General features: G+C 39.2%; 1 protein-coding gene across 1 annotated transcript in view; it reads right to left on the bottom strand.

The window, feature by feature from the left end:
- GTF2H1 (general transcription factor IIH, polypeptide 1, 62kDa) overlaps positions 1-14,916 on the bottom strand; it is an 18,168-nt gene extending 3,252 nt beyond the window's left edge. The window contains exons 1-11 of the mRNA XM_010010920.1: positions 14,753-14,916; positions 12,701-12,893; positions 10,062-10,224; positions 8,304-8,397; positions 7,462-7,611; positions 6,307-6,386; positions 4,849-4,976; positions 3,619-3,706; positions 2,225-2,310; positions 1,263-1,380; positions 312-402 (exon numbers count right to left, since the gene is read on the bottom strand). Of these exons, the coding sequence (XP_010009222.1) occupies positions 312-402; positions 1,263-1,380; positions 2,225-2,310; positions 3,619-3,706; positions 4,849-4,976; positions 6,307-6,386; positions 7,462-7,611; positions 8,304-8,397; positions 10,062-10,224; positions 12,701-12,893; positions 14,753-14,906 (1,345 nt within the window). The 5' untranslated portion in view covers positions 14,907-14,916. The remainder of the gene's footprint in view (positions 1-311; positions 403-1,262; positions 1,381-2,224; positions 2,311-3,618; positions 3,707-4,848; positions 4,977-6,306; positions 6,387-7,461; positions 7,612-8,303; positions 8,398-10,061; positions 10,225-12,700; positions 12,894-14,752) is intronic.
- Between the last annotated feature and the right edge of the window lie 3,384 nt (positions 14,917-18,300).

Genomic DNA, 18,300 nt, shown 5'->3' with positions numbered 1-18,300 from the left:
TCGGGTTGTGGTGGGGGTTGGGGTGGTTGATTTATAAAAGGACTTGATACCAAGTGCATCCTTCATCACTTGCTTTGTACAATTTTCTCTCATTCCCTTGCCTCAGCAGTGGTGTAGCCAGTACCACCCTCATGGTGTGACTGGGTTGTTGCTTTTTGCTTGTTACTGTAGCCCGCTGCTACTCCAGCTACACGCTTCCATAAATCCCGTTATCACTGTAACACTCTAAGCGGCAGATGAAATAGCAAGCCAGGTACTGCTGTATAAAGCAACAAGACATGATTAAAGTATTACATGTCCTAAATCCTTACGGTTTATGGCTTGCTGTGTTCCACCCTGCATAAGTGCTCCTCCAGGTGACAGGGCTGCAATAGTGCTAGCAGCATCAGCACTTGAAAGGACCTGAAGGGACAGAGGGAACAATTATTTCTTATCACTTTCTCCAACGAAATCTTTTTGAAAATAATTGTAATTGAACTCCAATGGCAAAGATACAGTTGAACAGATACAATGGAAGTTCTAACGAACAATCTGCTCAGTACCTTCAAGTGCTGTAAGCTCACATTTTCAGTGAAAGGTCTCCAATTAGGTACAGACAAACCAACCTTTTCTTTACCTAGCATGTGAACTGGCTATGCAGCTACTTTGAAATGAGATAGAGAATTACTGTACAGAAATGTGACATATTTGCATTCGTGGCTGCTTTACATCAGGCCAAATCTGGGTTTACTAACTGAGAAAGTTAGGTATCGGCTGAGGAAATTGGCTACCTGGCTATGCTGCCCTCCAGTTACCAGAAGACAGCTTCTGTGTAGCCCACAGCAAGATCTACATCCTACTACCTAAGTGCATTCAGGAGCAAAAGACCTGTTCAGTTATAAATCTGCTTACTACTGACCTCTTAAGACCATTACATACTAAATTTCAGGGGGTGGGATCAATAATATTGGCCTGTGTTTCACGTTGCATGACTGTCCTGCTTTACTACTTTATACCTTTTACCATTTCCTCAAAGCACACGGTAACAGTAGAATATAACTCAGAGTATCAGCAATGACTGATTCAGTTTCCTACTGTTTAGATTTTAAACTCAGTAACTCAAAAGGTATTGCCTAAAGTTGTAAAATAAATTGAATAACATAAAACTATCAATTAAATTTGCCCTCAAAAATTAAAATTCCAGTAGACACGAGGCACAAAATTACACAGAAAGCAATATGCTAACATCAAGAAGGGTATTTTTTTCGAGTATTCTTCCATACCTGAGTTAGTTTGGGTACATATGCTTCCATTTCTTGCCTAATACTATTAAAAGAATTAATTATATCCTGACTGGTTGCATATTGCTGTGATTGAATTGGAGTTGGACCATGATAATACCTGTGAGGTGAGAAAAGATAAATGTATTAATAGGAGTGTTGGTAAAACAGAGGCCAAACTCGGTGGACAGTTCTTCAAATGTTTCCAGTTTTAGAAGCTTTTTAACTGTGGACATTCCTCTCTAAACCTTTTTTACTGACAAAGTAAAATACATTGCTGCATGGGAAGAAGTTGGGCCAGGGGTGGTATAACAGCAAAATAAGAGCTTCTGTTGTCGAATCTGCGAGCATCATTTTGCTAATAAGAAGCTGTCTGTGCCACTGAGTTCTGGAAGTAGTATTAGACCGGAGGAGTTCATGCCACTTTGGACTGAAACTAAGCATGTCTGGAATTGTTTTCTTTCCCGTAGTACCACTTCTTTTCTGAAGTTACATTTATGGCTTTCAAACTCAAAAGTCTAGAAAACACAAGGCCTATTACTACAAAAACAGACCAACAAGCAGTCCAAACTATCCCAATTGCACTTTTTTTTTTTCCTGGGAATTGATATTTCTTGGAATTGAATATATTTTCCCATGTAACACATTTTCCCACTGTAAGCTGCAACAAAGTGCTAACTGTGAATGCAGGTCACTTAGCCTTTCACAGAAATTACAGGTCAAAGCTCTTCAAGCAGGCTTACAGAGACTTGGCTTGCTGAAAAGCAAGATGAATTAAAAATATGAACTTATTTGGAATTACTTGGAAGCTAGTTTATGCAGGAGTTCATCTTGGGTTTCTAAACTTAGCCTGAACACACTTGAATGTGGCACAGTAGAGACTAAGTCAGCTGGTTCTGTGCAGGCTGTGATAAGAGACCTTCTGTACTGAATATGCCAAAACAGCCGTGTGTATTTTAACTTACCTATCAGACTTCAAGTTTAGTGCAATAGTTTTAATGCTATTATTCTTTGATAAATCTTCATATTCAATGGCCTCCTGCAGTTTTACCTAAAATAAGCCAAACAATTATACACATCACTAATGAGGATACAGTTTGATGCATTCAGTGCTTTTTTCCAGTCCACTGAGTTTGAGCAGTAGAGTTACTAAACTTTAAAGAAAACCAAAGTGTGGAAGGATTCATGTCTACCCTCCAGAGGGAGCAGTGCCCAACAGTGCTTAAAGAGTGCACTTTGGAAATCTTGGCACTACAGCTTTTCCTGCAGGTTCTGGCCAAAACGTGCAGTCCCTGCCACTTCAAAACATGTTCTACTCTATACAGATCATTCTTTGTGCTATGTCCGTCTAGCTCCAGTTTAGCAGAAACAGGAATGCTTTAATGGCTGTAAGGAGTGTAAGACTAGACAGTGTACGGGAGTGTAGGACTAAACCCCTCATAATTACACAAGCTATCTGTTGTCTGTAGAGCTACAGCATTAGTGGAGAGAGGTAACAGCACAGTGGTGTTAGACTTTGTACACTGAGAAAACTATTTTTGAAGTCTCCTACTCTCTCCTCTTTTCATCACATTTATTCTAGTCCTGGTGTAGCATTCCCTTTTCAGTAAAAATTGCAGTTTTCAGGAAAGTCAAAGCGGTTGATTAACTACATTTAATAACGTGTATTCTAGCACCTTCTCTCACAACATACGCAGGTTTTAAATCCCCTTGACATGTTCTATTTGGGCTGTCAACTCTAGCAAGAGTATTCAACTCAGTTTTGCAGCAATTACAATACTCTCTTCCACTTTGTACACTGCTATAGCCCAAAACAAGCTGTTGCCCCATATTTCAGTGTACCAGGTGTCACTATGCTTTCAGTTTAACTTCACTTCAGCTTATGACCTTAAGATGAAGGCTGCAATGTGCCAGTTTAATCATGCCCTTTACAAATGATACATTTGATAAGTTAATATTGGTGCTTGAACACCAATGTCCCTTTCAAATGGATGTTCTCTAGAATTGTTCCAGCATTTGGGGGAAAGAAAAACCAGAAAAAGGGGGGTGAAGCAAAACTAGAACTGTGCTGTATGGAAAGAACCAGATATCGGGGTCCAATCAGAAGCATCTTGGAAACCTTTTACTTTTGTTAAGCACTACTGAAAAGATAAACAGCAATACTTCAAGATGTAATTTATTTGTGTTTACTAACAGAGTACAAAACTTCTTACAGGCCCTCAGGTTCTTATTCTATGTACTTCTAAGCAAAGCCAAATTGTGTTAGATGCATGATAAAACAAGTAAGGAACCTTTGGTAACTTTCTGACAGACAGCTTCCAGTTTCATTCAATTAGAATTGCATCAGCTAACTTTATACCTTTTTAATTGGTGGCTGAAAGAAATCTGAATCCCTGGAGTTTCCATCCGTACTGCTGGTCTCACTGTAATGGTCATTTTGTGCTTCTCTTAAAATAGAGAAACAGCATTAAGAAGAATTCACCTCACAGGAAACTTAAGATACAAGCTAGAGGCAAAGTAAATACATCCGTTTCAAAAACTTTATATGCATGTTCACATACTGTATGTCAACTTTTTTCCCCCCTTACATCTTCAGTTCTAGCAGTTGATCTAGATAGAAAGAACCAGCTCCTCAAATAACCGTGTTTGTCAGGAGGGAAATTCAACAGCAGGGGAGGGTGATTCTCCCTCTCCTCAGAAATGCCAGCAATGCAAGTGGGACACAGCAAAATCATAACTAAATTAGAAACATTTTGCATACACACTTAAGTCAACCAGGTGTTAGCAGAGATATGGGAGATAAACTGTTGCAGAATGAGAGCTATTGTTTTGTCTTTCTGAGCTGGAACACGCATTACATGGAAGAGATTGTTGAAGATCCAGCATTCAATTAGACAGAATAACAACATGACGGAGGACAGCTACAGAGAAGGTATTAGGATTTATCACAAATAAGGTCTGCAGGATTTGGGTAGAGTAGTAATCCTCTGGTGTTTGTCTATAAATCACTTGTAAAGCAGACTTCACATCAAACCCATTTCATTCCTTTTCTAAGAAGTTTCATTTGTGAATTTCACTGCAAATATACTAAACCACCTGGTTATTCTCTTCTTTCTTTTTAGTCTGGGGCAAGGTACTGCACTAGAGAAATCTTTCATCTGATCCACCTATGCCACACTGTTTTTTTGCTTCCTCCTTCACTTACGTCCATGCACCCCACTACAGGAAGCCTGAGCAAACCTGCTCCTGGAAGGCAGGCAATAGGAACTCCCTATGCCAGACCTTCCCTCCACATAGCAAATGGAATACTACTTCTGCAGCCTTCACCAGGGCTGGAGAACTAAGGCAGAAACGTCCTTTCCTTTTTTCATCTGCTTTGTGTAGTAACCCAGCTAAAATTATCATTTGTCATCTCAGAAGAACTTTTATAAAGTAAAATGGAACCTAAAGGTATTTTCATTTCTAAAGTGAATACTTCATTCACAAAAATTACAAGAAAAGGTTGGATGCATAATTAAGGACTTATTTTCATTTTAGAAATTCCTTAAAATTTGTTACAAACCAGCTTTTACACAACAGTGAAACTTACTGTTTCCTGAGGCCAGCTGCAAGGACCATGGCACTATGATGATTAAAGCGTTTTATAATGGCAGTGGTGCTACTTTCTCTAGCAGATTTTGAGGCATTTGATGTAGAGGCCATAGAAGCAACATATTCCTACAAAGAAAACAACATTAGCTACCTCCTGCCCCAAAGCCAGAAGGAAAATTCTGTTTTTCACTGAGTCAGGAATCCTGCATGTCACCTCCTCTGAGCTCTACTGGGTGATACTGCCTCATCATGTGAAGCAGTATTTTTCTGCCTTCCTCCACCATCACATTATGTACTTTGAAAAATCTGCTAACACTGGGCAGTTCAGCTGTCTTGAGAGAAGAAAAAAAATCTGTTTTTTAAGACTGTGGTCTAGTTATAAGTAAAACTAGAACTGGCTTAAAAATGTGAGGATCACCTGTATGAAACACAGGCACTGATGGCAAATAAGAGCTAGCTATTGACCTCTTTTTAACAGCCTGTGGGACACCATCAGCCCACAGGCTAAATGACACCTCTCAGGAGGACACGATACCACTAGAACTTCAAAAAACCTCAAGCCTTAATACTAGCAGTGTTCCTTGGCTGCCAGGGCGCTGAAGGCAACTCGCTTTGCCCCATGCGCAGTTTCATGCTTGCAGTTAACTGGCCTCAAAAAAAACCAAGGGCAGTTTGCATAGCAATTCAAACATACCTAGCCTTAGCTCCTAGTCCAGTTTCTAACTGTTAGCTTTGCACAGCTCTTAGAAAAAACAAAACCAACTTAGAAATGCAGCATCTTAATTAAAACTCCAAAATTTAAGTTAGATCAACTGCAGAAAAGCGTGTTTTTAGGTTATTCCACATTATGGTACACCATTTATAACAATTGTTTTAATTTGTACTTGGAGGCAGATAACAGAATCATGGAAGAGTTCAAGTTGGTCATATATTTAGCAAAAGATGGTATTTAAAGCTAAACAAAGAAAACTGTATAAAGTGTCCTTAAAATTAAGCTGAATCAAGCAAACAGCCATGTTTAAAATGAGAACAAATGCAAAGACTTTTTCCTGTTTTGTGCTACTCTCTGTACATTGTCACAGCTTCTAAAAGGTAGGAAGAAAACAGAGAGTCCACTTCAGACAAAAAACCCAAACCAAAACGTCCAAGTGAAATAATAATTCTTTAAAAAAAGGGAATTCCTGCTTTTATAGCCAGCACACTAAGGCAGGCATAAGACATACAGGACCATGGGCAGAGTCTCTGTTTCTTTACACACACACATACAACTGTGTAAATGTTGACAACCCAACCATTGCAGAAGCCTAGTCAGTGATGTGTTTTAGAATTAGCATTTGTAGTTACTTTAACAGGAGAGGGATCCTCTTTTCTCCTAAATGAAACTAAGGTGGGGGTTGGGTGGGGGTTTTTGGTTTGGTTTTTTTGGTTTGTTTTTTTTTTTGCGCCGACTACTTACTTCATCTAATGTGTAATCATCCAAAGCTGTTAAATCTATCAGGGGGTTTTTTACTCCTTGAGACACCATTGCTTTTAACCCTGTATAAAACAAAGAAAAATTAATGAAAACCTGTATCTAAAATAGGGATTATTAGATTATATTTAAATTTTAAAGGAGAAGACAAAGGTTCTGCAGATCCCCAAGTATCAGCATGACTAAAGCTTTCAACCCTTTTCAGAGTTACATTTAAAACAAGCAATAGACTTGGAAAGGTATTGTTAAAGATCATCCTACTAATTAGCACAGCTTTCAGCAACTTCTACACATCACTGTTTGGTAAAAAAACATAAATAAAATTGAGTATTATATTAGTTAGTAGTTACATAGTTGTATTAATATGGGAACTGGGAAGCCTTAGTTGGATTTCTTCTGATTTTGCACAGTTTTGTTGCCTTGTCTTTGGCAGAATGGCAATTTATATCTGGTGATAGCTTTTACTTGTGTAGGGTTATGGACTTCATTAGTCAGAATACATAACAAGGAATGGTGTTAAGTGATCTCAACTCTGCACATTTCTGTATCATGACAAACCTGCCTCAAAACTTCAGTAAAAACTTATGTCAGATGGTATTTAAGATGTCACATGAAAAAGGCTGACAGAGAACAGGGATGGCAACTCCTCTGGAAAATTTTAAATGAGATCCATATTTGTCTATTACTAAAACCTGATCTATCAAAAGCTGTATGTGCTCTAAGTGCTCTGTGATATGTGCACATACCACAGAATGAAGCCTTATGTAAACAAAATTATTTCACAGGAACTGATGGCACAGAATAATCAATCTAACATGACAGCACATTGTAGAATTTATCACAGATTTTCTGTTGCATGAGTTGCAATAAAGCTGGTTTCTAGTGCTACCACTCTCCAAAGACTACTTTGTTTCCAGAAAGGCACTCTCCATGAAACATGTTAAAAATAGGAAAGCCATAGCTAACTTTCAGTGGCCGTCTGTACCTTTCACTTCACAGTTTGACAAACAACATGCCTAGTAAACAAATGTAAGAAAACTTGACTTCAGCTTTGTTAGGTCTATACAGACCTCTTGAGTATTGGGTTCTATGAGGTAGCTAAGACTGTTGCAGCCTATTGCACAAAGTCAAAAAGCTTACCTTTTTCATCCAGTTTGGCACACTCAGCAAAGAGGTCTTTAGAGCCTGTATTGAGCCTGTCCCGATGGAAATAATGAGACTGAAAAAATCGTGTCCAGAATTCCTTTTCAGTCATGTTATGTGGAACATTTTCTGCATATTTCATTTTTACTGTGAACAAAAACCACAGTGATTGCCAACTGTTCTGCAAATCTCAGTATGGTATTTTACGCTAAAATTTCCTTGCTTGCTTCCTTGTTTTTTGCCTAATGCTGCCTTCATTCATTTCAACTAAACGTAAGGGAATGCAGTAGTTAAGCATGAGCAAACAGGTACTCCTTTTAGCCCTGCAATGCTAGCTAATGCTTTGAAATAAATGCACATAAATAACAGTGGTCTGAATACTCTAATTTGAATTGCACACACACAAGAAGTCTGATTTGCCAGAGTTCTAGTAATTCAATATAGTGAAGGGTATGACAGAAATCAGAATATTTTCTTTCCAAAGGTGATTCCATGAAAAATAACAATTAATTGAAATTCTGAGTAGGAGAGTACATGAGAACCAAATACCTACTCACAATTTAAAAAAAACAACAAACCAAACAACTAAAAGTTCAATGCACAAGTTAAAATATTTTCATTTAATAAAATCAAATTTTCATTTCAAAAGCATGTTTTAACACATGCTTCTTCCCATCCCTCAAACAAGGCAGGGAAAATCATCTAGAAGACTGAATATATGGTGCTTAGTATTTCCAGGCTCAGACTAACATTCTTGTCTTCCCACAGCAAGATCATAAAAAACCCAAACAAACCAAATCTTAAATGCATGTATTTGTTACATAAAGCACTATTCTTACCTGCAGGATATGTTCGAAATACGGATTCAATGATATCCGAAGTCAAATTATACCTCAGACCATTGCAGCCATCTGTTTGAGGCCGTACATCAGCCTAAGAAAAAGCATACGGGGAGGAAAACCAGTCATGTCTGAATGCCTCTGTAACTGGAGAAGGAAAAAAACTGGCATCCTGCAGTCAAATTCTGCTGCAGATAAAGTAATCTTCTTCCTCCAATAATCCATAGCATATTTGATTATAAATAGGTATTTTTAGAATTACTACATTTGCAACTTAAAGGCAAAATTCTACAAGTAGCTTGTAAGCTTTAGAAGATGAAAAGCAAAGACCATTCTATCAGTCAAAAGAAGGTGTGCTTAGTTTAATATATCCTTGTTTCACAGTAAAAATAGGCATGTTAACTGTATACGTCTAATCTATTATTGTTCATGCAAGAATTCAGCTCGCGAATAATCAGTGATGATAATGAAGTAACAAAAAAGGATTTATGGTTCTCACACCTTATTTGCTTACACACTGAAAGCATCTTGGTGTAACTGACAAATAGCAATTAATTTAGAAATTGAGCGTAAGCCTCAGTCAGAACTTGCAAGTTAGATCTCAGTGATCTCTTTAGGAAGCTCTGGAGTAAGCAGGTGCTCAGGCCAATTCTCAGTAACAGGAAAAAGTACATGATCGCATAAGCTGCCTTCTTTTCTTCCTTTTCCTGTACATCTAAATTCTAGGTTTTGTCCCACCTTCTTCCTAGAGAAACACTCATTCTGAGCAGAGCCAGACAGTTATTTTAACTTGAACTAGCACACACAAATATATGAAATTTTTTTTTTTTCACAAATACAGAGTACACAAACACAACCAGTTATTTAAGAAAGTTTTGGTTTTGAAAGCCTCTGTGGGTGTGGTGGTTTGTTTTTTTACTGTCAAGGTGCAAGAATAACGGGAGACAGGAAATTGGAGCCATCAAGTTCATTTGGTAAATGATTCAGGTGTTTCTAGGGGGGAAAAAACAAGTGCAGCAGCTAAGTCATAAAGCTGCTCCCACCTCCTGTTTCCCTCCCAAACCCTTGACGTGTGTGCAGTTCATTACAAAGGTGGAGATGGGATTCCCACTAAAGAATCATAGTATGTATTCATTTTGTCGCGGAAGTAGAAATATATCTGTGGGAAGAATCTGGAGATTGTACCTAGGTTACTTTTAAACTGCATTGAGATTACAGAGGCATGGTTTCTACAAATTGGTAACGTAACAAAGATGGGAAAAGAAAGAGAAAACAGGTTTTCATATACAAGTTGTTCTTCAAGTACCTGAAAGCATGTACCGGTTTAAGAAAAACCGGGGAGAGAGTAAAACGGTTTGTGTGGAAAATCCCTGCAGCTTCATTCCTGTATGTCAATACTGCAGCAGAGATACTCTTTTTAACTTACGGAGTTAATACACGTAACCTACTGACTAAGTTCACCGTTATTCCCGCTTTACAGAAGGCAGAAGCACAAAGAACAACTGCCTATTGTCAATTCAAACTTCAAATTGAGTGGCTTAAATTGACAAAATGCTGAGGTTGCATATTTGCAACCTCAAACCTTTACTTCTGTTCTTTTTTCTCCTTTACACTTGCAATAGTCTAGCCAATGTGTGGAAATACATGGAGGAACCAGGAAAGAACAATATTAAAGTATACAGGAATAAAGTACATGAACAGAACTGTCACTTTCCCCAATTGGTTTGCTCTAAAATCCTTTAGAAAGGCTCGACGTACCAGAAATGCTGCAGAGATGCCCACATCCTGCTTACTAGGTGCTGTAGAATTATCCCCTGCATTCATGCTTAAGCGGTTGGCCCAGAATTCTTCAGCACTGATTACTTGGCTCACAACAAGGTCTTTATAGAGCTGAAACAAAACAGGATCTTCTTGCAGCATTCTGGTAAAAGAACGTATTGAATAGAATTGAAACACTGCAGAATAAGTCACTAGGATTTCCATAACTAACATGAGTCCACAAAAGGAACAGAAAACAACTTTTCTTTGGAAATGCTGTGCATTTCTTTACAGGACTGTGTAAGCAAACAACCTCAATAGCTGTATTTGTCCTAAAAGACTTAAGAAAGGGCTAAAAAGAAATGTTTAAAGAATAGTATTAAATGTTAGAGAACAATAATGCCTAGGAAAAAGTTAATATGGGATTAACATCTTATCGTAATATTCGGTGGTGCTCTTGTGTCTTTGCACATCCAGGACTGGAGTCTCCTGAACTGTAAAAGCACAATGACATTTCTTGAACTTCTGTAACAATGGTCTCATGGGGCAGGAAGAGATTTCAGCACTGTCCAATTCCTGTTTAATATCTTAAAATTCAGTAGCTACATGCCTCTATTCTATTGCAAGAGCACAGATAGCAACATGTGCGAGATAAGATACCTTAAAACATGTATTATCCTGAGTTGTTTGTTCATCTGTGTTTCTGTTGGTGACAGTAGGATCTCCATCACTCAACTACTACATGCACCACAAGTACTACAGAAACATTCAGCATCACTATTCCCACCAGGGAATAATGTTTGCAAAAGTTATCATCCAAATATAAAGTATCACCCTTACTATTCAAAATGCAAAGAATGTATGTATGCACCTGAAACTTAATTCATGTTTAAGCAGCTTTTCAGACAGCTGTGTACCTGATTTGAGACCCACTAAGCTATTTTCAGGGAAACATGCATGTGTGTTCATAATCAGCCAATAACCTCAATGATCTTCCGCCTGTACCTAAGGGTCTTGATCATTTGCAAACAAACAAACAAACAAAAAATAGGAATCTTACGAATACCTAGTAAATGGTCTAGGGAAGAACATGGATAAACTGCAGCCTGGACCAAATGAAAGTCTGTAGCTGCTCTAAGGATGAAGTAGAATGAGGTGGAAATGAAAACTTTGTACAGGACATCCCTATTATATTTTAACCACCAAGGTTTTTCCAGTTTTTCTTGTTGGTACAAATACAGATTAGTGACCATTCTTACCAATTAGTGCAGCAGGAAGCAGTCTTACTTCAATTATTTCATTAAAACTTGGAATATTGGTACATACCTGGCCCCTACATATCAATAAATGGAGGAAGAGCCACAGGGACTCTGGATGTAGTATCCTTCTAGAACAAGTTGAAACTTTTTTTGCCTTTCAGTTGAAAATTAAGCTAATGAAGCCCCGCCACTAGACTTGGACTTCTAATCATCAAAGTAACAGACTATGACATAGTGTGTGCAGAGATTCTAGCTTCCTTATAACTAGAAAAGCTTATATTGCCACATGGCATAATACTGTAAAACTTCATTTAAGGATACAAAGATTCAGTGCTAAGACTGCCCATACACTCAGCATCAAAAGTGTTAGAAACAAGGCACATAGTATAAAGAAACTAGTATGGTGATAGTGCCATGCAGTCTGCACTGCTGTACATCCTTGTGGTCGCTGCAGTACTGGAAACAGTTAATCCTGCATGCGTCAGAGCTCCTGCACAAGGGCTCTTGCCCTTCTGCTGGGAAATCTTGTAAAGATCTGATCTGCTCAATGAGGCAATGCTCCTAGGTTTAAAAAAACCCCCTAGTTTTAACTTACATAAGTTCAAAGCTAGAACAGTCTCTGGAAATGGAAGGGAGTAGATAGAGGATTCACAGCAGATGCAAGAATAAAGTGAAACTCATCTGGGGAGATGCAGAGAAATGTAAGTGTGCTTTATGGCCACAAGGACTGGTTTAACACAAGCATTTTAAAGGAACAGAAGCATATCTTAAAAGCCCTTCTGGGAAAAGGACTTCAGTCCTGAACATCTTCTCAAAACATTTTTAGAATAAACATCCTGTATGCCAAGTAACAAACTACTGCATCCCAAGTGATGCAGCATGAAAATACCTAGCGGTTTAGTATAGCATATAAAACACCAGGGAAGATTTGAGGGGAAAGAGGTCATACAGGGAGGGGAGGAAATTACAAATCAAAGAAGGTGGCAACTTCTGGAAAAGAGGAAAAAAAAAGATCTTTCAAGTAGATTTTCCAGCTGATATGTACATACTTAACAGACTAAAGAGACAGACTGCTGGTTGGGTGCTTTCGTCTTATAGCCATGGATAACAAAGACTGGGTGGCAGCCAGGCTGGCTGCCTTTACACCTCAAGAACATGTCACTGAGAGCACAAGTATAGTCTCAACATGTCACAGTTATGTAATTCTTAATGAACTGCCTCTAAATTGGAAACAGAGAGGTTTATACTAGGGAAACGAATGCTGTATCATTAACAACGTTGCAATAAAAACTTAGCAAAAATACACTACAGTTAGGTAACAATTTAAAAAAGAAAAAGAAAACAAACAAACAAAACCATTAAAGGCTCCGTTCCCTTTACCTGTTCTTCTCCTCAAGTTCCTTATTAGCTTTCCTTTTGAACTTGGGCAACAGTTGTTGAAGAAGATCCTTTACCGCATCTCGCTCCTTCACTGCTGTGCTTTCATTGGAGAAGTGAAAGTTGGTTGTGTCCCCTGCATGTAACACTAGCTGAAGCTGAATTTTAGCTTTACCTTCTGGACTGATTTTCTGGCCTAGATTACACAGAGAGTATTAATTAGCAACAGACAGCAAGCTTATACAAGGAACTCTCTTCCCTAGAGTATTTGCTTATAAGCAGTTATCCTCATCATCCAATGAAATACCATTATCGTGTGTGTGAATTCCAGCCATAAAAGTGGAACGGACAGTCTTCCTCTTAAATTAGTTTGAACCCAGGACCTTGTCTGCTCTAAACCACAAGACACAGACACCAGCAGTCTACTGCTCAGCATCCTTCAGCTACTGCTCAGGAGACCTCATTCATCTCTGCATTCCCCACATCTTCCACTAGAAAACTGCTGCAAATTAGATTGCCATCACCAGGACACTTTAACCTAGTACCAGTCCACACTGCTGCTGCAAGGTGACAACCTCATTCCTCCTTTCCACTTCTTCCTGCTGCCTTTCTTCTATAAGTTAGTGTTTGTGCAACAAGCTGAACCAAGGAACCAATCAACTGAAAAGTGACTGCCTTTTGTTTTTCCAGCTGGATCAGTTCCCACAGAAGAAAAGTGGTAAGAAAGCAGATGCAGGGTGGGGTAACAGCATGTCTGTTGACAGCAAAGGTATGCTGGTCTGAAGTGGTGAGGTAAGCACATCTAGCTACTAGTACTCCCAGAGTCAATCACCAATGCCTCCAAGGTGCTATTACACCCTCATGACTCATAAAGAAAACCCCTAACTCTTGCTTCCTTTCTCATAACCAGAGGGAGCAGAGGCTAGAACAATTGCTTTTATGGACTGCTGTGCTCTACTGACTTCAGTGTAGCACTGCAAATGGCACTAACCTAACTTTGAATCTTACCCCTTTCTCCAGTGCAACTGGGAGACAGGAACCAGATGTGTCACCACATCCCTATCACAAATTTACAAATACCTTCCTCCCACCTTTTTTAATTTCAGATGAAAAAAAGAGCATCCTTCATTTAAGACTTCAATGCCTATACATTTTTAAATGTAAAATGCCTGTACATTTTTAAAATACAAGCTGCTGAAGTCTAAGTAAATATCTAAATAGAACCTTTACAGAGTTGATTACCTGAGGTGATCAGAGCTTTAAAACTCCTTACTACATTTGTATTTAAGAAAACAGCATATTAGTTCTGATTCTTCACACACATTTTTGATATGGGTTGTATGTGACTTTAAACAGCAATAATCACTAAACCTTTAACAAGTGACACATACAACTTTATTTTTATTCCTTTTTTGGCATTACAGCACATGGAATATGAGCACTAATTGGAGCCAGAAAGGCAGCATGCTATAGACATTTACTGTTCAGTTTTGACTTGCAAGTACTCTGCTATTGCAACAGCAAACGCTTCTTCAGAATGTTAGCAGTTAGGCCAAGCTGCAGAAGCTAGTGCTTCTGAAGCTATGGTCTGCTGGATGAAAATAAAACAGTGAGGTTCATTTTATATGAAAACTGGAACAGCTTTAGATGCATAGTTTAACAGATGACATGCCAGATAGCTTCTGTGTTAGACCCTGAAAAGCCTATACTCTTCCTTAACCCTCCTCCCACCCTTCCCTCCACAAGCATATGGCATGGATTATTTCTCTGTTCAATTTATTGCAGAAGTTTATCAAAAATTAATAGTAAATGAAGTATAACTTAAACAGTTGGAGACTACAGAAGTTCTGCAGTAGCATCCTTAATAAATCGGGTGATACTTCAGCATGGTCCTGACCTCTGCTGCTACACAGAATAACCTAGCCAAAGCTTCAGACCCTTGCAACCTTCCTAACCTATCCACCAGTGTTTTATGGCAAATATGCTTTGGGTTGTACTTAGATGTTTACCTAAATACTGCTTACTGAAGCTGGAATAGGGAAAGTGTTCACTTACATTTTATGTCTGCATACATATGGCTGACTGTGAATCGGTCTTTGCCTTCAGGTGCCCATGCTATCCTTTCAGCCATAAGGTAGAGAGCTCCATCCTGCTTCTTCTGACGTACCTTCTTTACAATCAGTAACACTTCTTCAGATGATGTTGCCATTGTGGCTATAAGGAGCTATTAAAAACATACAGTTGAGCTGATTAGTATAATTATATATTATAATTGTATATTATAATCACTACTATCTATATCAAAGTATTACAACCCACATTACCTTGATGCCTACATCATTTTTGAAACATTCCAGATAAACATGCTCCCCTCTGTCACTGCAGTCGGAAATTTATTTAAACAAAATACTGCCAGCTACCTAAATAATTTGTCTTATTGCTGATACCACTTTTGCTTCAGTAAAGGACCTGCACATCTTACATTTAAACCGGTAACAAAATTTTCCTGGTCTAATGTTCCTGTACTGTTTTTTCAAGTTCAGAATGATACTCAAGCTAAGAAATGGCACAAATTCCAGATCTCCTCTGGCATTTGGCAGCAATTCTCTTCTTCAATGTGAATGGCAGATGTTAAGTCATTTCAGAAAAGGGAAGGATACAAGGTATGTAAAAAATAGCAGTTCCCTGTGCTGAAGATAAGGTAGCCCAGCTACACTCCTGTTCTTACTGTGGTGGGTTTTGCCGAGAGCTCGAACAATGTTTTGTACACTTGATTCCAGCTGGGCAGTTTCCTGTCCCTCTCCTCCAAAATCTGAGGGACTAATGTTACACCTACTTCATCACAGTGGTGATTTGGTCACCAGTCTCACACCACCATGCCTTTTGCATTCTTATCCCCAGCAGTCACTGTCATTCCTCTCTGCAGGTTAACTCTACAGCCTTAAATTTCTCAAGAGATAAAGGACACCGCAAGTATCACCACATTCTATGAACACACTGTCTTACACCTATCAAAAGATTCCGTCTTTGGTACGTTTTCTGTAAATGTTTAGTCTGTCCAGCTGCTGTATTTTGTACATCATAAACTTTACTATCAATACATAAAACACTATGTTCAAATGCTGATATGCATGTTCTTGGGCGACATGGCCTAGTGTGAGGTGTCCCTGCCCATGGCAGGGGGGTTGAAACTAGATGATCTTTCCAACCCAAACCATTCTATCAGTCTATGTTTCATGTACTTTAGAATACCTGTAATATTTGCTGGGGTCCGCATCAAACTTCCATCAGCAACCTGCATCAGCTATTGCACTACTAGCAGGTATCTTAAAAAAAACCCCAACCATCAGCAAGATAGGATATTTTACTGTGACAATCTGGGCATTGTCTTCAGAGCATTCTCTTCAGCAAAAGTCTCATACACCCATCTCTGAAATTAGTTAAGTGCAATACTAAATGGAAAGACTTAATGCCAAAAGGGCTCTGCACTTAAGCTTCACTTCTTCTTCATTTCAGTCATCCAAAGCTTCGCCAGAGACTTCAGTGATGCTCAGCTGAACGTGGGGTTGCACATCAGCACTACTGCAGCAGTCACTAGAACAAGTTCTGCCACATTCAGAGCAGTCCTGCTAATACTTCTCTCTCACAGAAAACTGTATGGCGTGATTTCAGGACCGTTTCCTAGCATGGTGCATTACAGTCTCCCCAGAAGCATTATTCTCTTCCAGGGCTATTCATACGACCATTTAATAGTTTCCTGTTGCATGTCTGTAGACTCATCAGCTCCTTATCCTTGCTGGAAAAAGGCAGCTGGCCACAGACTAATAGACAATATATGCAAGACTGAGGATTATATATATATATATGTAGTATATATGTAATCAATATATATATTTTATATATATGTGTGTATATACACATACACACACCTCAATATATGCCAGAGTAAGAATTTTGACTTTTTTCTCCCTTTGTTACTTTACAGTCCCTTAAGGTCATTATTACCCAGTGCAGTAGAGACAAAGCCACAGAATGCAAAGGAATTAAACCTGTACTGAACAGAAAGAAAAGGGAAAGTGTTTCCATAGCCTCATTCTGATGCAAGTTGCTATTTCACCCACCTACAACCAGTCTTTCTACTACGGAAGACAACGATCAGCACCTAGCAACTTCTCCTTTACAAGCACAGCCTTCTAGAACAGTACCCTGCAGTGTGCAATCTGTGAACTCACGATTATCCCAGGAGAAGCTCATTCTACCTTCTGGGAGGGTGAACACACTAGCTCACTGCTGTTCTTATTTGTGTCATTGCTCTGCATCCTTTTTCGTGCAGTAATTTACAGTGGCAGTAGGATGATACAACTCAGAAGCTCAGTAAGGATTACCCAAAATGGAGAAAACCCCAGCTGTCTTTTGAAGAGTATATCAGAAAGAATAAAAAATTGAGGAAAGTTACCGTCTCTCACTAATGAAAACAAAATGGATTCTTGTTACAAGTAGTACAGGAAAAATTCTAAAATAGAAATCTCACCTAGCTGCTAGAAAAGCATGAGGATGGCCTCCTACCAACTGCACAGGGAAAGGCCACGTCCTCGCTAAGGACACACAGCACACAATTTTTTCTTTTTGGATGCTTAAGGCTTACAATGCAGTAGGGTGACAGACATCGATGATCTACGTGTGCCTGCCCAAATCTCCTAACCTCTATATTTAACAACTCGAGTTTCCAAGAATCAGTACTGCAGATGATGACACTGCTGCTGAAAGGGGCAAGAACTGCAACATGCAAACACAGAAATTCTGCTATTTTACAGCATTAAGTATAATGTTGATCTGCTGATAAAACCAGCAGCATTGGAGTTCTTCAGCTGCAGATTTAGGAAGACAGATATTTCTATGGTTTCAGTATCTTCCAGAATAGGAAGGTCAGACATGCTTGATTTTGAATTCTCCAGCAGTAGAGCTTTTGAAGTGATTATCAGGAGTTCTAGAAAGCACTTGGATCAGTCAGTAGCCCTAACCCCTGGTGTATGACTTGTCATCACACCTGTCTTCAGGATATTAATCTCAGGTGCAGTTTACAACTGGCAGAGTCCATCAGGAAGCCTCAGTATTGGCATAAAACAACAAGACAAGGTCCTCCTGTTTGTTCACCCACCTATAACCCCTCCCAGCTCTGCGAGAATGAACACTGCTTCTGGAAATACCGTCCAATTCCAACAGCTGCCCTTTCTCTTAATGCAGCAACTCTTTCTAACCACTTTTAAAATCAGGTACCTCTATTCTCTGTTCCTTATAACGCCTGGTCTGAATGCTCTCCATTACCAGCATTTCACTACAGTCTCTTCCCGTGTGGTTTTGTTGAGTTCTAATCATAAATAAAGGAAACATTTACACACTGTAACAGTTCTGACTCGGTCAGGGTAGGCACAGGCTGGCAGGCGAGCTCTGACAGATCTGGTGCAGGCCCTGCTGCTAGGTTTCCACTCCCTGCAGGGAACAGCAGAGTATCTACGCTAATGGCCCAGACTGAACCGCAGCGGCACAGGTACGCAGCAGAACCCCGACAGTTTGGCTGCGCAGCCCAGGGTGGGGCCGCGAGC

Source organism: Nestor notabilis, unplaced genomic scaffold, assembly GCF_000696875.1.
Source record: "Nestor notabilis isolate BGI_N333 unplaced genomic scaffold, ASM69687v1 scaffold25973, whole genome shotgun sequence".
Lineage (NCBI taxonomy): Eukaryota > Metazoa > Chordata > Aves > Psittaciformes > Psittacidae > Nestor > Nestor notabilis.
The sequence above is the reverse complement of the archived record's forward strand: the minus strand, read 5'-3'. Positions and strand labels throughout refer to the sequence as shown.